At 41.6% G+C, this 21457-nt stretch overlaps 1 protein-coding gene across 1 annotated transcript in view; it reads left to right on the forward strand.

Moving 5' to 3' along the window:
* The window catches only part of SORCS3 (sortilin related VPS10 domain containing receptor 3), a 267197-nt gene that overhangs the window by 62691 nt on the left and 183049 nt on the right, over positions 1 to 21457 (forward strand). The window contains exon 2 of the mRNA XM_058028863.1: positions 20017 to 20084. Coding sequence (XP_057884846.1) covers positions 20017 to 20084 — 68 coding nt within the window. The remainder of the gene's footprint in view (positions 1 to 20016; positions 20085 to 21457) is intronic.

Consider the following 21457-nt stretch of genomic DNA (forward strand, 5'->3'; position numbering starts at 1 on the left):
CTCCTGCCAATCTCTCCTTCAGTAACTCTCTCCACAGTGCTCTGAGAATGGGTCTCGCAGAGTGTTTCCAGAAAGAAAATCCTCTGCTGCTTCAATGAGCAGGATTATATGTAGCCTGCAAGATGCACAAAGTAATCCTTGCAGTGCACTCAGTGCAAGTAAGACCTCAGCAGTAGCTTTGTGGCCAGTCTAAGTTCACTTAAAGAAAGATAAAGATCATTTTAAGAGTCTCTCTCAGAGAAAAATGGAGATACTCAAACATAGGGTAACCTGGCTTAAAAGGAAAGCTTGAATGGATGGGAATTGTTCAGCTAAAGAAGAGGAAACTGAAGAGGGATGATAAAATGAATGGAAAACACAGCTGTTTAAGGTAAATAGGTTTGGGGGTTTTTTTTACTTTTGCCTGTGAAGCATTGGATGAGCAATCATATGTTTAAAATACAGCAAAACAGAGAAAGTTAGTTCATATGAAAAAGCTTATTGTGAGAGTAAAGCCTGATATAGCTCCCTGGGAGTCCTTTCATGTATCAGAGATCATTAAAAGCAGACCAGGCAAATATCTCTTGGGAGTGATTCAGAGGAACTACATCCTGCCTGGGGAATGGAGGTTGGTTAGACAACATCTCCAGAGCTCACTAATTTAATTGTTCTACACTTCCAAACCTTAATGATTCTCCAGGTTTGTCATTTGTTACAGCAGTGGCAGCATGTTTTGGTTCTAGTTGCATCTCTGTGAGTGTCAATAAAATCTTGATTTGTGAGAATCATTGTGCAGCTTGACCTCTCCTTCAGTCCTGCTAAATAACAACAACTCTGATACAACTGCATGCAGACTTTTGAGACAGAAATACCATATAATTCTGTCAGATAAGGCCTGGCATCATTTTCATGGGTTTTCTTTGGGGAAAGAGTACTTTCTGATTGCTATACATATAGGTACAAGTTTTCAGCCTTTTTGTGGAAAATAGGAAGCACGTCAAAACCGGGTCTCTCTAAGCCACTGTATCTAAAGCAAGTAATTGTATTTTTGCACTTTTCCCTGTGAAAAAGTAATTTTTGTGGGATAACACTGCAGCTGTGGTGATTACATCTTTACTTCAGACTGTGGGAAGAATGATAAGATAAACAAGTGTAAGTGGGCTGTGCAGGAAAAGCTGCAGTGAGGATTGGACCGAGCTCTGTTTGGCAGGGGGAGAAATGGAGGCTGCCCTTGTGTGGTGGTAAGAGAAGTGTGGGGGTGGCAGAGGCAAGAGTCAATTTCCAGTTGGGTAGGAGAGCTGAGCTGTGTCAGCACAGAAAGGGGTGGCAGAGCAGTGAGGGAGGTCAGCCTGACTGCAGATGGAGTCAGATGGGGCTCTGACTTCTGTCTTCCCACTGGTGCTTGCTCATCTGTAGCATTCCTAGATGCCCACTGCATCTCCTGGTATTTCCACTTTGTTGGGAGAGTAGTATCCTAGTCCAGGCTTGAAGGGCAACTCATCTTGTCACCTTGTAGCTGGGGCAAGTAAAAGGTACTTAACTTGTGTGAGCTGTGACAGCTTGTGGCTGTTGCAGGTAACTCTCTAACCTGCCTAACTGAGTTCTGCTCAGGGGTCTGCTGCCAAAGCTTGCTCCTGATGTCCAAATGTAATGAAGCTGGAACAGTGACAGTGCATTGTGAAATGCTCCCTTCTTTGTCAGCTCTGCTTGTTTTTGGCATACTCTGCCATCTCTCCTCCTTCTAAATCTGTAGTTGCACAATGTCCATGTTGTGTTACTGCTCTCTGATGTTCCTGTGAAGTCAGCCAGTCCCTGCAGCCCCAGTGGGCTTTGTGCAGGACGGCAGCACTAGCTGGCAGCAGACTGGGGCTGCACCTCAGGTGTTCATTTAAAAGATGACTGGAAACAGCTGTAAGAAATCAGATATGGACAAGACAGAGGGGACTTCACATTCCCCTTCTAGTAACAGCTTTTAGAAACTGCATTCAATTGTCAGTGCACCGTATTTCCTTAATACTTATGTTTGAAGTGTCAGACTGCACCTTTAGGTGCTACATTGCTTAGGGGAACCCCCAGAAAAATCATAAATTGTGTGCATCTTGATGACTTTTAAGTACACAGTGACAAAGAAGCCTGATCTGGCTTTGAAGTAAACTCACCTTTTTCAGTCTGAGCACAGAACTCTCTCCTGACATGGTGCCTACTTCTTGGGCTCTGTAAATGCTAGGCACACAGAAAAATCTGTGTGTTCTCCAGGTTGCAGGACTTCTATAGAGGAGCCAGAGTTGCAATAGAGGGAATGTGAAACCACTTTTATGTTCTAAAGAGGCAGTTTGTTGTATCCAATGTCTTTTGACAGGTAAGTGCTATCTCAGCCAGTCCTGGATGTTTCCAGGAGACATTTCAGGTATAATTAGGGATGTAGGCTGCAGTTCAAAGCTGGCTATTGTTCATTTGTTCTGCTGCTGTGACAGATGGGCTTGGAGTCACAAAGGCATTGCCAAGGTCTGTACTGTCTGTCCATAGATCTCCAAAAGCATTGCTCATATGACCATGAAGCTGGCAATGGTTGGGCATCCATCTAGCCAAGGCTGGTTCTTGCCACATGATCCATGACTATTGCTCAGTCAATAGAGAAGAATATTATGCCCTTGTAATGAACAAGATGGTTGTATTTAAGAATGCCCTGAGGTGATAGATCTTTTCCACACCTTAATCGAGCAGCAGGTGCTCTTTGCTTTCTAGGCATGATGCAAAAACCACTCGTGTAGCAGTAAAAGAATGATGGTCTTGTGGGTGGAAAGATTTTTGATTCACAGTCTGGCTAAGTTTGTTGTCTGGCAGATTGGCTGCCAATAAACTGGTGAAAATGTGGCCTTGAAATAAGTAAGGATGAGCCTTTTGTCTTACACACATCTCTCAGTGAATCATCCCTGTGCACAGATGTCCAGATACTCCTGCTTACTCAACAAATGCACTCTGCAAAGCCTCATCTATTACACACCTTTAGCAGACTGAATTCCAGGAGCCTTTGAAATCTGTAGGATTAAATGTGATATGGGCCAGCAGAGAGAAAGAGGCATGTACTATATGTGATAAGAGACAGTGTTTCCAAGGGTTTTTTTCCCCCTGCTTTTTAACAATTTGTTTGTTTACAGGAAAGCAAATTGAGTGATCTGAAATTAAATTTGCGTCTGCTTGATGGAATGAGGAAGCTGCTTTATTTATGTTTACCAGATTAAGTTAAATGAATGGGTTTTTTTGTTCACTTTGCTTTTATTTTTCAAAGATATGTTCCTATTTAAATTTGTGTGAATTTTGTTCTGAAATAAGATTCTGAAATAGAAAAGTCAAGCTCCGTAAGCAACCACTGTGGAGGCCAGATAGCCTTATCCGCTACGCTTTAGCACTGACCTTATCAAACCTTTTGAAGCAGTCTTGCTCTCAGTCTTTCCAATAGGAGACTTTATTAGGTTGGGCTGAAAAAAGGACCAGTTCTGTATACCAGGCCTAGGAAGAGCATCAGAATCTGGGGGTTTGGGGTACAGGGCAGAATTTCTGCTGTATCTGACTTTGCAGAGGAAGTGCTCCCAGCATGACCTTGGCTGCTTTGGGTGGTGCTGCTGTGATGGTGCTACTCTGCCCTGTGGGGTTGCCATACATGGAGAGGATGTGTAGAGGTGGCTCCACATGGAGCTCTCTGGATTCTGACAGTTCATTTGCATCTGCCCCAAGCTGTGTTATGACCTATTAGACTCTCTCCAGAAGGGGGTTTCCATAAACAGACTCTACATTTTGATTTACTGTGACTTCTCTTTTTTTTTTTTTTCTTTTTATTTGAGAAATAGGGGCAGAAGAATTTTTTTTTATAGTGATGAACTATCTCAAGCAAGGTAGGAAGGTGTGTTACAGGACAGACACAGGGTTCTCTGGCTTTACTATTGTGTGTGCTTCTCATGTTGATCAATGGTGTTTCTATCTGAAGGGAGCAGAACTCAGCTGTAGAGTCATTTAGATTGGGTTTGCAGGGGGAGGCTCTGCAGATCTTTTGGTCCAGCTCCTGCTCAGATCAGCTTCAAAGGTTGAAGCAGTGATGCTAGATAAAGCTGCTCCTATCCTCATCCAGTCAAGTTCTGAATTCCTCCAAGTACAGCAATATCCCAATCTCCCTGGGTTCTTGATTTAGTGGTGAATCAGCTTAATTATGAAGGACTTTTTCTTCTCCTTTATACCTTGCTGGAAATTCCCTGCTGCCACTGCCTGCCAATAAGGTTGGTCCTTGTTCGAAAGACTTGATACCATTTTTTGTGATGATGACTCAGAAGTCTGGGGAGATCATAGATAAGGAAAGTAAAATAATGCATTCCTGAGCTATTACTGTTCTGAACAGGGCCAGCAGTTTTCAGTTTGAAGGCTGCACAGTGAAAGTAAGATTAATTTTCTGCTCATCTCCCTGTTTCATTAAATTCCTGGTCTCAGCAACAGATTCATTTTGGACTATTTTCTGTTCTTGTTGCCATCTTTGTCATTGGAATGGGATATCAGCATGTTAATGCCTCATATAACCTGTGAATGATGGTAGAGCACGGTCGCTCTTTGACATTTTCAATGCCCTGTAATTTCATTATCTGGTCATTCTTCCCTTCCCCTGCAGTGTAGTGTGTCTGACATGGTGATTGCCACTTCTAATGTCTTTTTCTGGTACTACTTCCAAAGATTTTCCTCCGTCATTATGGGTGCTTTGCCTTTCTTAAAAGCCAGGTAATTCTTCGGGTGAAAAAGAACTTTATCTTGCATCCTCAAACTATATTATTTTTCTTGTGGCAGAAATAATAAATTGCTGCTTCTTTGCAATTTTCATCCTGAAGCATTTTATAGAACCATGTCATATACATAAGCATCACTCTTCACTGTAACATGGTCACTTTTCTGAGTGGAATAGGGGAAGTCTATGTTTAAAAAGTGTCTTCTCATTCACCTGTGGAGGAGAGAGATGTGGTGTGTCTGACATGCTCTCGCTGTTTCACTTCAGACAATCATCTTGGCATTTCTCAGATCCCTCATTACTGCAAGGCTGGAGGACAGTGGCGGTGCCCTTGACTTTTCTTTTCCTGTCTTCTTATGGTATGTTAAAAGAGGGTTTTTTGGTGGAATATTTATTTGTTTTGACTTTTGTGGTTAAGGTCTGATGTTTGTTCATAGTTGAGAAGTGTCTTGGGATCTGCATGATTTGGGGACACATAAGGTGCTGTGGATTGCTCCAGACAAAGTGTGTCTTATAATTCCACCTTCTTATGAAATGAGCTCATGTAGTGAGTGTATGCAGATGACTGGTTGAAATCCTGCTTGTAAATGTCTATATATAACAAAGATAGTGGAGGTTGGGGCTTGTTTTAGCAAAAAGGCTAGGGCACTCAATAAATGCTTATACTAAGCAGGAAGAATGTGATCACATTACCAATGCCTCAGTTAACAGCAGGGAATTTTGCAGTGTGTAAGAGTGGGTCTCAGTCATGGACATGTTATATTTTCCTAGAGGTTTTACCAGAGGAAGATTGTTAGAAGGCAGTTCAGAAGAAACCTCTCAGGGAAATAAAGTTAGAGATGCAAAACCCAAGAAGTTTGATTTGTGCATTTTCTTTTCCATTGTCTTTGGCATGGAAACCTTCTCAAACTTTCTCAAAGTTTTTTAGGGGGGTCATTACCCATTCACTAGTAACTGTTATTTGGAGTTTGCAAAGGCTTTTCTTGGAATGTTTGGGTGTTACGAGACACCTTCTCCTGAGTTCCAATTCTGTTTTGTCATGTGGAAAATTTCACCTTCTTCCCGATTCTTTTAAAAAATTGGTTGTGAATAATAATCAGATGACCTAACATGTGCAGGCTGAAGACTTTTGTTTCATCACTTGGGATCCATTGATGTTTTAATTAGTGCTAAATGCTGTTGTTTCCACCTTTTCACACAAATTCCTCTTGGTGACATTACTGACTCTCCTGGGCTCAAAGCAAGATGCTGTTTTGTTTGTTGCTGCAATACTTTGGATTTAGTCTGGATTGTGGTAGACTTGCTATGATTCTTATGTTTGCAAATCTTTTAATTCCCTACCTCCCAGGTATATCTGAACTCTTCTGATACACATATTAATTCTCGGTTAAATCTGGACTTTTCATGGGACTGAAGCACTGCGTGGAGACTTGGTGAGCAGTGGAAATACAGCCTGGTATTTAGAGCAAGGACTGACACTGCTTGCAACAAGGACATTTACCTAGACCCAGCCTTGTGTCAGAACCCCTGCTCTAGTACAGGACACAGTGAGGTTCTGCATTTTGCATTAGAACTGCCACATGTCCCTGCTGAGAGCTGACGCAGAGGAGCTGGGTAGGAGGAGAGCTGTTTGTGAAGGGTGTTGGCCAGGGAAGGTCAGTCTCCCAACTCTTCCCTCTCTATTGACTAGAAGGGAATCCAAAGGAGACCAAGGTCCTTGGACTAGCTGTAAGCCTTTTTAAAGAGGAAATATTTAAATTTATTGTCTAGAAGAAGCTTTATGGAACTGACTTTTCAGCCATGCTGAGTAATCTTGCTAAAGAGGCTACCTTGTTTTACAGCTTTAAATCTACTTTGGACTGAATATTAGCAATTATCCCACGGGGAACAATCCTGTTTTTTCTGGATGAGCTAATAGGCTCCTTGCGTCTCTGATTTCTATTGTGCTGTGAAGATGTGGATGATTGTTATTAAAGGCTGTGAGAAACAACTGGCCAGGTCATTGCCAGACTGCTATTATTCATGGGTGTTGTACCTGGGCTGCAGTTTGCTTAACATTGCAATCTATGCCTTCTAAATTGTTTTCATAGAGCTTGGCCAATAAAATGACAAGTTTATTATGTTCATGCAGATCTCTTGTTTAATCAAGAATGCCACACGTGCTGTGATTGCAAAGCTGTTCTTGAGAAGTTTGTGAAACAAATTGGCTTTATTTTCCTTTATGTTTGAATGTAAATACAGTATACTTATGGCATCTGCAAGTGCTTGCAATAGCTGTTCAGGAGTGCTCTGTGCTGTTCTGACTGTGGCATTGCTAATCTGAGCCATCTAAAACAGCCTGAGGTAATTTATTTTCTTCTTTCTTGGTAGGGAGAGGAGGGAAAAGAATGCAATGGAAATAATTAAAAATCATTATATATATATCTATAAATTATATAATACATAAATATATAATGTATGCATGTGTGTAAAAGGAAAAGTAAAAATAAGAGAATATGAGATTTTGTTGTTTTCTTTTGAGGCATTGCTGGTCAATGGCTTAAAACAAAACAACAAAACCTCTGGCCTCCAAGAGCTAGGGCTTGTAGAAAACCAAAATGCAACAGTCCATGAGAGATAACTTGAGCTCTGTGATGCAGTGGAGGACGCTGGTGCTCTGACAGCTTGGTTTAAAGCTGAGTCCCTGGTGCCTGTTTTAGTGCATCAATTTTGTAATGAGAGCTGCTCTGGCTGCAGGAGGGTTGTGAGGAGCTTGGAGCTATTGGAATCAGTCTTGTGCTGGTTCAGTTACTAAAGAGATCTGTATCAATTTCCATTTGAAAGGCTGGACTGGGGAGTATCTTCATTCTTCTGTGTTCTATAGGTGAATTTACAACAGGTTACACTGTTCCAATAACTAGGTTTACTGAATATTATCTTTGGAGCTCTTGCTGTCTGTCCTGATGTAAAAAGGATCCAGAGAAATATTTCTGGTTTGGGAGGTGTTTTATAAGAAATAGTTGGTAGATGATCATCTTAGTGAAAGGACAGTCATAAAACATCAGAGGCAAAAATGAGCCTTTGGATTTGTTCTTTAGTCTGCCACAGGTACTAAAAGATATGCACACATAGGAAAAGGTGAGCACCCTGCAAGGTAAGAGAGAGAACCTGTGCAGAGTTGATACACTGACAGATGACACTGACACTGTCCACTGGAATCAGCCCTCTGGTCCCCACTGTGCTTCAGCCTCTGGTGATGCTCAGAGCTCTCAGCTTTTGCCAGCTCAACCCTTTCTCATGAAAAGAATATTGCTCCCGTGACTTCATGATGCTGATAAGGACAAGACCCTGTGGTGTAACTGGTGAGGGAGAAGAGATTATTCTGATGGTAATCCAGGACTCTTGTGGCAGTAAAGGGGAGAAGAAAACTCTCACAGACCTTGCAGAATGGCCATTACAGATCTTGTTTAGTCAATTTGCATTCTTACTTTGTTGTACTGCACAGCCATTCCCTCTTATGTTCCTCAAGGAGCAGAATGATTTTTGGAAGTTTTGAGAAATTTCTGGCACACCACATAAAGCATTCCAATGCAGTAATAGTCAGTGGGACTATTGATGCTCTTTAGAGCCCTTCTGCAGTGATGGATTTTGATATCTCAATGCAAGGTGCAAGGTAACCCTGCAGCCCATGGATGTAAAGTTCTCTGAAAGTCCACTGGAGACCCTGCAGAGCTGCAAAGGATTTTCAGAGAAAATGAGACTCTGTCTCTTCCCCCTTTTCCACCTCCAGATTTTGGGTCCTGGATATCCTTCTGATGGTGATGCAGGTGATAGAAGAGCAAAGCACTGAGCCTTCCTTGTCACACATGAGTAAAAAGGATCTATCTCTTAGAGTTTAGCATCCTAGATCTTGATCTTAAAAGTAGTCCCAGTTTAAATGCCAGCAGTCTCAGCTGTCATAACCATGATTCTTATAGGAGATTCTTATAAGACAGTGGCTTGATATGAAGAATGTGCTTCAATTTCTCTGTCTCCTGGAGGGCAAGATTCTTTCAGGTCCATAGAAATAATTTTTTAGATCCCGAAGTAAGCAAAGGAGAAAGATGTCACAATGTCAAGCCTTCTGAAAGTTTTCTGTTGAAGTGAGGGTTGCAGACTGGAGCCAATAGGTGTCTGACCAACTTTTTCTCTTATACAATCCATGTACATAATCTAGAGTCTGAACTTATAAGTTTCCTACTTTTACAGCTTGAAATTCTCAACCATAATGTTGCATTAAAGGAGATTGGAATTCAAGTTCCTTTATTTTTCTCAGTTTCTTTTTTATTTTTTTTATAAGTAACAGAACACTTAAGTCTGTAAGAAAAATTGCCCTTGACAGCTTCAACTGTGCTGCTCCACATGTCCCCATGCAGGCATTAGCACAAGGTATTTCTAAAGTGGGAAAAACCCATTTTCTTTCTTACTAAGGTCAAAACAGATGAATGGATTTTTTTCTTAAACACATTCTACCCCCTCTTTGAGCTATTGGACTGACACTAAAAATTGCAATTGTATTGTGGCTCCTCAAAGATTCCTTTACTTTCTCCCACCCCACCATGAGCTGGTGCCAGTCTTTCACAGGAAAATTTTTTGAGAGCAGGATGGGGGGGAATATATTAAAAGTTTTAGTGCTGAGACAGAGGAGGATGTTATATCTGGCTGGCTCAATGTGGTGGATATACACAGAGGAATCATTCCCAGCTCACATTCTGGAAATACCTAGTGACAGAGATTTCATGGAAGTCCGCTTGTTTAGGCCCTCCAAAGGAGAAAACATCCTGGCTTCAGGGTTGCTTGGCATGAGCAAGAGCTGCTCTGAACAGGAGCAAAGAAAGGAAATTGCCCAGAGTGTGTTTTCACAGCAACATACGAAAATTCTCAGATGAAAATAATTTGGTTTACTATTTAATGAAACAAGACAAATAATAATAGTAAAAAGCTACTTATGGTGTAAGTATTCAGCCATTGCAATGATGATAAAATGTGTGCACCTGACAAACACAGAATAAAAATAATAAAGGTGATTAAAATAATGAGTAAAGATTATTTCAAAGGAATATGAGTAGGAAAAGGAGCTGCTAGGGCAGAGTCTGACCTTACCAAAGTTGAGTCACTGAGTTTTAAAGTAGATTTTATTGCCTGCAGATGAGGACTGCATAAACAGAAGTTCAAGGTCAGGAGAGTGCAGTTAATTGGACAGACCATGTTTTTATTACCTTAATATATAGGATAATCAGATAATTTAATTTTTTTTAAATCCATAATAATGTAAAAATATGTTAATTGGCTATTTAGCACTCAAACTCTTGCTTCTGACCTTTTGTCCATCAAGAGCCCTGACTTGTCTCTTACCTCAGGCACTGTCCTATTCTGTGTGTCCCACTCAGCCTGACTGACCCAAGTTGCCTGTGATACTTACTCATTTAATCTAAATGATCACTTTTATTTTTATCTTTTTCTCCCTGTGATGATTCTCATATTTCACCTTCCCTGTTTAATTATAAGTACTCTAGGTATGCATATTTAAGACATTGTGATTACATAATGACTTTCTACAATGATGTTACAGTTGTTTAAAGTGGGTTCTCATGTGTGGTGGAAAATCTGATTATTGGATGCTGATAGTTGCAGAACCGTAACTCGAACAATTTGTGCATTTTGCCCTTTTTCCCTCTGTGCTACACTTGACATTTGGCAAACTGCAGCAATCCTTCTTTCCCTGGGCTGCTGTGAGGAAGGAAATGAGCCAAAGTCTAAGGTTCTTGGATTTGCAGGAGTGGAAGATCTTTTAACTGGCCACTAAAAACAGATGGAAGGATTTATCTCCCAACAGGTACTTTGTTTTGTTCCATGGTAACATCTGTAAAACTCCAGCTCTTGGACTGGTTCTCCTGTGCTAGCAGTGAGGCTTTTTCACATGAAGTAAGCCTTTGTAGGCATGAGGCTGGAGTGGACTTGAACGGATATCTACTCCATCTTCTGTCCCTGGGGAGAGAGAGAATCTCTTGCCCATGCACTGATCAATAACAACTGTTTGAGATGCTAATTTGAATCTGAAGAAGATCACTAATATTTATATATGTGTATGTAGATATGCAGGGGAGAGGTGAGAGGGCATATGTGTGAGAGGAGTGAGAGTTCCTGAGTAGAACCTGGAGTCCAAAATGGTACAGCTATGAGCTGCCTGAATTTTCTTGAAAAATTACCTTTATGAGAACTTTTTTTTTATTCTCTTCCTTTCAGAAATGCCTCAGACACAAAATTCCCCACATAGTTTAGCTTCATTTATAGAACCAGATACTCCTGCTTTCAAGAAAAACGCTTTCCTGTCCTGGCACTTGATGTGATCTCAAAGGGCTATGTCCCCTTACTTTTTTTTTTTTTAAATTAAATTGAGAAATGTCCTCTGATGGTAGTGTACCCATACTTGGAGTTCAAGTCATTCCTTCTTTCCAGGTCTCCCCATGTCAGAAGCTTTAAATGGCCCTTCAGCAGAAATGTGACTGACTCCACAGAGATAAATTGCTGCACAAAATCTGCTGCTTTGTGGATGGTATCAGGAGATAATTGGAATAAGAACTGAGCCAGCAAAGTATCTGGGGCCTTTTTTCATTTTCTTCTTGAACTTGGAGGTGTGCACACAGCAGCTTTAAAAGGAAGACAGAGAAGGGAGAAAAAGATAAAATTAAAGTTTCCAAGGCTTTAGAGGGGGGCTTCCTAGCAAGGGGGAAGAACTGGGATATGTGATCTAGTGTGGGTTGCTGAATCAATAGAAATAAATAATGAGTTCTTTGCTATCACCTCTTATAAGGTATGATAGGAGACCCTTAAATCATATCACTACCTAACAGGAGAGATTGTATTTATGTTAAACTGAGTTACACAGAGATAAAGCTCAGCCTTCTGTTATTTTAAGCAATTTAGATGTCTTTTCTGGTGGGAATGTGTATTTATGTGTAGAAAAACCATCCTGAAAAGCTGGGGAAAATTCTGTAGGGCAAAACTGTGCCTTGTCAGGGGGGTGGATCAGATAATCTGGGGAGTGTTTTCTATCTCTGACTTCTCTGACTAAAGCTACTCACAAGCTGCTGAGAGTGTTGGTGTGTCCACCCTCCCTTCCAGTGTGTTTATTCCTAATTACCACACCTTTTCCAGACACTCTCTCCTGATTCTGTGTGACTGATAATTGCTTTTATATTACACAGACATAGACACAGATGCACACGAGTGTGTGCACTCTCCTGCAGCCTCTGGGACAGGATCCAGCTGCTCTTTAAGGACTGCTGTAGGCATCTCATTTGTTTCTTTATTAAGGAGGTTTTGCACAATTGTAATCAGAGTTACAATTTTTGTGTGTGTGTGCATGCACTAAAGGTAAGCATGTGGGTATGCAGGAGATATATTTGCTGAAACTGAGGCAGGATTTCCCAATTTTATTTCTTACTTTTCTTGGAAAAAATGTTGCATGAGAGATATTGCCCAATTTTTAAGGTGTAGTGGAGATGAAAGAGCCTCGTGGCTGACTTGCAGCCACCATACAGCTAGTGGCTGTGAAAACCCTCCCTTTAGTTGATAATTGGAATGTCTGCCTTGGGAGGAGGGAAATCAGACTTCTTTTCCCACATTGTTGTAAAGCATTATAGTCCAATTCCTTTTCTGAGTCCTGGAGTCATTAGTCATTGCCTTGCTGGTGGGGTTATTCAGCTGCATTCACTGCCACAGCAAGGATTTGTATGTGCAAGGCATCTCTGAACATATCCTAAATTACAGTCCCTGCACAAAAATGCCTAAAACTAAAAGCATGAAAGACCCTGTCAGATTCAATTAAAAACACTTTCTAGATTTGTGGAGGCCAGTAAGGTAGATCCATGACTCTGGAAGAGGTGTCTCTCTGTGTTGATGCTGATGTGTGCTGTTTCTTTGACAGACTGGGCTTGCCCTTGAATTGCCAAGGCATCCAAGGGAACCAGCACACAAAATTCCTGCCCTGCTTTTGCTTGTAAAGGGACAGGAGGAGAGAGTTGGGCTTTCCAGATCTGGCTATTTCTGCAAGCCACTGTAGTGGTTTTAGTTATGGTTTTTTTTTTTTTTTTTTTTTGCACCCTCAGATTCTGTTCATTCAGTGCAAGTCCTGTAAATAGGAATTTCACACTGCTGCTTACATCTGGAAGGTGCTTTTGTGAAGATAATGTGATCTGTCTCCAGCTGTGCCAGTGGGAAGACTTCTGCTCTGGCTCCAGCCCGTTGTGGTGCCAGATTTATATTGAAAGGGAGGAGGGCAGGGGACAGGAGCCTGCTGTGGCAGTTTTCCCACTGGAAAGTGATAAGCAACACAGGCAAAGGACGATTAAAGGCAAATATCCTCCTTTTAGTTACTGGTTCTTGTTTTGAGGACAAATTTGACAGTCTCAGCTGTTTGGAGATCACAAGTTCACTGGAACATGTTTTGCTTCTGTGTGTGATCTTGGGATTTGTCTCTTTCAATTTCAGAGGGCTCTTTTGTCTGCACTGCCTGAAGCCACCCACAGATCATTTTTGTCTCTCCAGAGATTAAAAAAAAAAAGAAAGAAAAAAAAGTAAAAAAAAAAAAGTAAGGAAAAGTCCTTTGCTGCAAGCTTAGTTGGCAAAGCTTTGCTCTTACAGAACTGCTACTCTGATTTCCAGGGGCAGGATTTGGCCTGTGCTTGTTGTCAGCACCTCTGCTGGTTTTTTATTGTGTCTTAGGATGTGCTATTCATTAATTCCTACTATCTGGAGATAAGTTTTCTTCAGCTATGCTCACCAGACTGGGGAAAAAAGGGGAGATTGGTGTTTAAGGTGTAGTATTCCTTTTTAGTTAATCATTCTCTTACTCTGGGTGAGCTCAGATTGGTGTTTTATCTTCCAGATGATGCCTCTTACCTTAAATTATCAAAATGTGCTGAATTGGATTATTTAAACTATGCTGAATTCCTCGATTGACTTTATCAGAATAAAGTAGTCTTTGACTTTTCATATGTATTTGCAAAGTGGATTGAACCAAACTCTTAAAAGTTTATTTGGAATCTTCTTTCTGAGTGTTCCCATGTAGAGAAACACTTAAAATTTCACTTAACCTCTCTTTGCCTCCTCATCAGTAAAACAAAGATGCTATTACTTGCCTTGTTTCATAGTGGTGATGCTTGCAGAATCTGTTAACACCTGTGGAATTTAAATTCCTCTCCTGGGAGTTTGTAATGGTTCTATATGCTTCTCACAACTGGAGATGGCACTCTTGGGTATTGGCAACTGCACTCAGGCCTCCAGTGGAAATGAGGATGGTGATGTTGCATAGTGGGATCACTCACATGCACACACAGATTTTTGAGGCTGTATTTGTGTGAAGAGATTTTGATGAGACCAGGATTATTTAGTGATTGTTTTTGAGAATCATGCTACCCTGACCCAGGAAAACACTTGTACTGGAATAATTTCCTCAGAGCAGTCTGTGCCACGCTGTGTTTGGAATTCTAGCTTAAAGCAGTGCTGATAGCACATCAGTGTTTTAGGTGTAGCTGAACAGAGATTCACAGTGTCAGGTTCTCTGTTTCTCACTCTGCCCACCCAAGGAGGAGGTCAGAAAGGTGCTGTGTTCCATGGAACATCATCCTCAGCAATAGTAACTGTGCTCTAAAACTGATTTTACATTGGTCTGATGGGGAGGACCCTTATATCACTTGTTTGTTTATTTATAGTTTCTTCCCTTTCCTTGACTAATGGCAATGTCTTTGTCAGGAATTACAAGGGTTTTTTTCACTTTTGCTTTTCTGGTTTTCTCCTCCATCAACCTGGGGTGGGACAGAATCAGTATCTGGGTTGGTGCTTAGTTTCTGCTTGCGGTCAGCCTACCACAGTTTCCACTTAAGCACAAATATAGATTGAACATGTAAATTTTCTTTTCTCCTTCTTTTGAGTATTTGTTTGGGACAAATTAGGCTGGTATTGGTGGCTTTTGACAGAATTAGCTTTGAATGAAGTGATTGCATGAAAGAGTGCATTAGAAATTAATGAATGTGCATGTCCATGTGCTTGCCAGTCAGCCCAGCTTTAGCTAATAATCTTGTGCCTTGAAAACCACCCACCGCCAGCAAAAAAAGAAACCCCAAACAAACAAACAAAATCCCAAAATAATCCCAAATAAGAAAACATCAAGGAGCTATAAATATAAGTGCTACTGGTGTTTAAGTCCCAGAGCATTTTAAGCCAATTTGTCTTTGGCTGCGAGCATTTTTACTGACACTGGTTCACACTATCCTGTGGTTGCTCACATTTGAAATTTACTTCTTGGGTGCTGTAGTTCTCATATGGATTGGGGAATGGCAGGTGGAAATTGCAGACAAGCTTCCTGTGGTTGGCTTGCAGGGTAGAAAATGTTGCAAGCATCATGGAAATATGTCTGTGGGCAGGAGACAGAGACCCCAGCAAGCCAGAGCAAGTGAGTGGGGAGCTCTCATTTTGCACATGTAAATTTGTCTGCCCTCTTCCTGCTGTGCTCTGTGCTGCCTATTGCTCATCCCTGTACTCTTTATTAATTACACTTGGCAAATATGTGCACAGGGCTACTGATGAGTTGTGTTAATCTCTGTGCTGATACAGCAGGATCACTCAGAGAAGAGATGTCTCATGAAGTGAATCAGAGCTGGCCTTTCACATGTCTGTCTGACACCTACTTTGGCTGCTGTGCTCTTCCCTCTCTTGTCTCTAATATCAATGTCCCCTCGCACAGGAGTGCACGGTCTCCACACAGCCTTGGTGTGGTGCTTTTCACTTGTTCTGAAGTTCATTGTCAACCTGCTGAAGGAGCTGCAGTGCCTTTGCACTCCTAATTTGTGGGAAGCAGGCATTATATATTCCACTCTGGGGTATATGCAAAGCACTTTGCCAGTTTACAATTGGCAAGATCTAGAGCTGGGTTTAATGAACTGAAGTAATTTTCCTTCGTAGTAAAATTTTATTGGCATGGAAGATTGTTACACCACCAAACACTCTGAAAAGCTTCTGAGTACTTTTGTGATTTGTGGGCTTGGAGATTCCTGATAATTGCCTGAACAATAGGGATCCCTTCAGGAATGTGTTTTTGAGATGGAATGAAATGTGGGCTAATATTCCTAGTTGTAATTTTTCTGCTTTCATACCAGCCAAGTTGTGTTAACACTCAAGGCTGCTGAATGGGACAGTTTTGGACACTCACTGTCTCTTAATTTAAAGAAGTGGTCCATCACATGAAATCTGGATTTAGTGGTTTAGTATGCTATGGAGCATTGTGTCAGGATTCCTCTGTGCCAGAGGCTCTTAATCTGTATTGAAGTATAGACCATTGAAGGTAAATGATTGACAAGTATTGGCATTTTTTTTATAAAAGCCTTAAAGCAGGGTATTTAGTAGACAGTGAAAACAACCCCAATCTACATGCAATTTGGTGATGCATGTGTGAAAAATAAAGCACATAAGAAAATTGTTGTAGAACTGGAACAGCACTTCTTTCCAAAGAAAATATATTTTTTCTGATTATCCTTTCTCCATTCCCATTTCTGTCTACAAAACCAAAACAATTTGTTAAATTATTCAGGTCATTAAGTTTCGTGTAAGCTCAGCTTGAAATTGCATTTTCTGGAGGGATTGTATTGCCTTAAGGGAGCTGTAATTCAGCCTCCCTATTTCCACATTCTGTCCTGCAGACTCTTTCCCTGGTTTTTCATTCTCAACCAGCTGAGCTTCTTGGTGTCCCAAGGGACACCTGCCCTGGGGTGTCCTGGGAAGCACAGTGTAGTGTGTGGAGCCTAGCCTGCAGGAGATGAGGAAATTTCATATCTGAGCTGCATTTCCTGAAGTGAAAAGTATGATCCCATAGCAAAATGCAGTTTGACATTGAGCTGACTTGGAATTAATTTTGGAAAGATTGGTTTGATGAATAGAAACAGCTTAATTTGGCACTATAAAGATGTTTTCTTTATTTTGATTAAATAATGCCTAAGTGTAAGTTTTTGCTGTTTCTGAATTGCTTGGAACTTAATACATTTGTATTTCTTTTCCTCAGAGCAAAATGTTTTAATTTATGTTGCAGAGTGGGCATTTTCTATGGGGTGGCAATTCCAGATTTCTCTCAGTTCAAGGGAAGAAAATGTTTTTGTTTTGAAATAGTGCCTTAATTGTAAAATCTCCAGTTTTCAGTAGAATTCAGCTTTTAAAATGAAAAACATCAAGATTTTCATGCAAAATTACACTGTCATGGGAAAGAAAGAAATTTATTAGTGTTCACAAAAACAAGCTGAGCTTCTTTGACTACAAAGCAGAAATTGGAATCAAGTGTCTCAGCCTGAGTCAAGGAAGGTCTTTCCCTTTTTAATTTTTCTTTTTCTTGTCAGAATACAGTTTTGTAAAATGTGTCCAATTTTCCTTCTATTTTGTTCCATCCTTTTTCAACTAAAGCATTCAAACAACACAATGTCAGAAAATCTGGTACTTCCCCACATCTGCCCCTGCCTCATGTTTCTTCTTAGCATGGCTGGGGCAGCCTGCTGGTGCCTCAGAATATCTTCTGGAAGGATTTGATGTTTCCTCTGCAGAGCTGAGTCAAACACAGCCCATGGAACAGCTCAGGATCCAGCCGTGCCTCTCAGGCTCTTGTCTGTGTCTCAGCCCCATGGTGTTCCCTGAGCAGCTGAGTTTGCTCTGTGGCAGTGTGTAGGGGGAAAGTGCTTTTGCAGCTTTTCTTGGGAAGGTTGGGTGTTCAGAATCTCAGATCCTCCCTGGTCTGCAGACTCCCAAACCCTTGCAAGAGTTGTATTTATTGAATTTGGGGTATTTTTTCTCAAAGCAAGCGAGAGCAGAGTGGAAGCTGCCTGGGTTAGTGATGGGGGAATGTTGCCTGTCCTGGGCTCCTGTGGTGAGTGATTTTAGAGTCAGGTTGCTGTAGGTGTTACCACTGCCCCAGGAAATTCCTTCTATTTCCTGGGACTGTGTGTAAGACACTGCTCAAGGGGTGCTTGTGCTTTCCATGCATCACCAAATAGAGATGGATGTTAGTCATCCCAGGCAAAAATCCAGAAAAGTAATACTAAACAACATGTTTTTACTATGAATTTATACCCAGAAGCTGAGTAGCATTCAGCCCACTTCTGTAAAGCTGTTGTTATCCTGGGATTTGCAGGGTGGTAGTAGATAAGAGATGTATGCAAAAATATAGGGCATAGGAGATCTGGGGAGAGACACAAAGAGCTGGGAGATTATGGATGCTGCCTTTAGTTGTAATTGCAATTTAGGGTAGAAATAAGGTAGAATCTGTTGAAATTTGATCAAGACACAGAGATTTTATTTACAATGTTTAGGAATAAATCCAGGATCCACTGAACTCAACTGTCTTCAATGTGCTTAGACTTTGAAACTCAAAAGCTTTGTGAAACCTCATCCCAGCTGTGAGCAATAAGAGGGGTGTAATTCCAGGCAGGGCAGGGCTTGTGCTATAGTGCATGACTTCCTAGACAGTCCTCAGAGGAGTGCTGGCTGAGTGCCTGTGGGATTGTTGGGAACATCCTAAAAATGTCATTCCCATTGGATTTTAGCAGGGAGAGGGCTGCCCTGCTGGGTGTAAGGGGTGGAGGTACACAAACCATCCAAACCTTGGTTGCTTCAGCTTGCAGCTGGCTCTTCCCCCTTTGTATGGGAAGGTGTGTGCAGGGTTTAGGCTGCATTAAAAGGGATGTTAGCCTTATTTCCCCATAGGATAGTGTTGGTTTCAGCTGACATGGACTTGCATATGCTGACTCAAATCTGCCTGGCAGGTTTCTTTTCACACCCTGCTAGAAGCAGCTTGGCTATTATCTTCTTCCTAATGGTCTCTGCATGGGGAAATAAAGGGAAAAATGCAATAGGGGATGGTAAAAGTGAATCCAGGAGAGGAAGGAATGCTTGGAGCATCTATTCTGAAGTCATTAAGATGGGCACTGAGTGCATAGTCACGTACCAAGGTCCCTCACAATTTGAACAGGTTTTTTCTTGGTATTATGCTGACAGTAAATGAGTGCTGCAGCAGCTGTGATATTGATTAATCCTTTGGCATTTTTCTGCAAAGCTTTAAACTTTGCTCTCTCTCACAGCTGGAGCAGATGTGAGGGAAGCTGGTCTGTGCTTGAATCCTGCAAGGAGGAAATGATGCTGAAATGTTAAAATGATGCAAAACAAAAATGAAGAGGTGCCCTGGAGCTCTTCCTTGAGGCTGGTCCTGTAGAATCCAAGGGAATGAGCTGTATGACATTAGTTATGCTAAAAAGGCAAGGAGCAGGTTCTCAAATGCTCTTACCTTCCCTCTATTCCCTCATCCCACGTGAGCCTGGGAGCTTGCACAGAGGCTCCCAAGCTATCAGAATGCATAACTGCCTTTCTGGAGAGAAGGGCACTGGGCAATGCAGCTTGTAGCTAGGAGGATTACATTTACCTGTGAAATCTGAGGTCACAGCACCAGAGGGAAAGTATATTCCTCTGTGGTCCCCTGCGTACTGCTCAACTCCCTCTCCCCCAACCTCAGTTTTGCAGGGCCATGACTCAGGAGTGTTTTCTCCAGAAAGTCAGTGAGTCCTGTGGCCTCTGACTCTCCTTGGGCACTAAGGATCCATGTGAAGGTCTGTCTTGCTCAGTGCATAAGCAGAATGTCACACTCCATGTCCCTCTTACCACTGTGGGAAGGTGATGGCATGTAGGAATTCCTGTGCTCTGGAGTCAGTGACAGCAGATGGAGAAAAAAAAGCTGGCTGTAGGCAAGATGGACTGTTTTGGTGGATGGGGATCTACATAAAAAACTTGCCAGTGCTTTCTGTGGAGACTGAATAATTAATGATAGAATGTTGAGAGACAAAAGAAATTGACTGTAATTTTAGATTGAACTATTGAATTAACAAGGGTGCATTTTGATTCCATCCCTGAATTTGAATAATCATAGTTGCAGAGAGGTCAGCTCACAAAGTCTGATTAATTCCTGGTGGCATGTTTTATTTCAAATGCAAAACATTTTGGGATTAAAATAAGTGTTACTTGTTACACAATGCACTAAGCTAATGATTTCCCATTTTGTTATTTAAACCTACTTTATCCTATAATACTGCAACTTTAATGGATAAATGCTCAGCTCTCCTTTAGGTGGTTTCAGATGCCCTTTGTATTGTTACAAAATCTAACATCAACCTTTTCTTTCTTCTCTTTTCCCTTTCTCTCTCACTCCCTCCCTTTCCCCTCTCTAGGTGATTCTCATTCTGACCAAGCTCTACGACTTCAACCTGGGGAGTGTTACGGAGAGCTCACTGTGGAGGTACGTGGAACGTGGAAATCACAGCACTGTGTCTGGGGCTGACCCGGGCTGGGGGCATGGGGCAGTGTCTGAGCTCCTCACAGGAGGAGCTGGGAAACAATCTGAGACAAATGGAGCTGCTCTTTGGGAAAGGGATGCAAGATTAGAACACATTCCTTTAATGAAGTGGGGTCGGCAAACAAGAGGGTTTCATCATGTAATGGCACTTCCCTGACACACAGAGGAGCTTGGCTTCCTTCTCACCTTAAACAAGTCCCGTCCTTCCTCTCTCTGCTGTGAGGCTGGCAATGAGAACAGGCTCTATAGATGGGTACATACTTGCTAGAACTGTGTCTGAGAAGGCATAAAACACAGTGTATGTATAATCTTAGCTGATCCTTGTTCCTCACCCCTGTGAGCTAAGATGGGCATCTTGGTAGTGACTTGGATGTGTTGGGCTGTAAGGAGAGTAGCTGCTGAAGGACTGGAGGTGCCACAGTGTCTTCTCCACTGTGGATGTACTTGGATGGTGTCCATAGCTGCCATTTTCCTAGTCTGGCATGGGAGATGGACTGTCCTGCCCTGGGGAAACATGCTTGTGAACAGAGTGTGGGTTTGGAAGTGTGTGTCTGCATTTAAAATAAAGAAATAACTTAAAATCCCTTCAGTTCCCAAACTTAGCCCTATAAATAGGTCACTTCCTTGGTATTTGAAATCACCAAATTGTTTAATCCTGCCTGTGAAGTGGTATGCCTTCGACAGAATTGCTATCAGGAGTTTTTTACCCTAGGTACATTAAATAAAAAAAAAAAAAGAAAAAAAGGTAGCCAGGGGTGGTGAGACCAAGTGCTTTGTGTTAGATTCACCTGGTGTATTATAGCTATTGTGAAACCTGTTCAAGGTGTAGTGGGTGGAATGGTCAGTGCATTGTAGCCTTTGCTTGGGTGTGAGCCCTTCCTGGCATATGGTCTCTTGTACTTCTTTCTTCAGAGGTGATTTAAAAGCCTCTGTTTGGAGCAGGCTTTGGCCATTTGCTGAAGATTTATTCCTGTAAATGTATTTAAGGGTTAATTATTCAGTAGAGCTCTTGAAACTTCTCAATTTGAACAGTACTTAAGAAGCCTAATTGCACTGCACCATGGTAATCTGCAAAAGTATAAATAACCATGGAGCTAATAAGAGAGAACAGTCATTTCCACTTACCCTGGTACTTTTCAAGGTATTAATGCCTTAAAAAACTTTTGCCTCTTTACATAGCAAGTACAAATGGCACAGTGATTGTACTTTAAATGTAATTGCCAAACAATCTGCCCTGCATAAATAATGTAACAAACAGGCAAACCTTGTCTTTATCCTGAGCTTGCAGCATCACCTGAGCTCGGCAGAAAGGTAAC

The sequence above is a fragment of the Melospiza georgiana genome, chromosome 8 (genome assembly GCF_028018845.1).
Source record: "Melospiza georgiana isolate bMelGeo1 chromosome 8, bMelGeo1.pri, whole genome shotgun sequence".
NCBI lineage: Eukaryota > Metazoa > Chordata > Aves > Passeriformes > Passerellidae > Melospiza > Melospiza georgiana.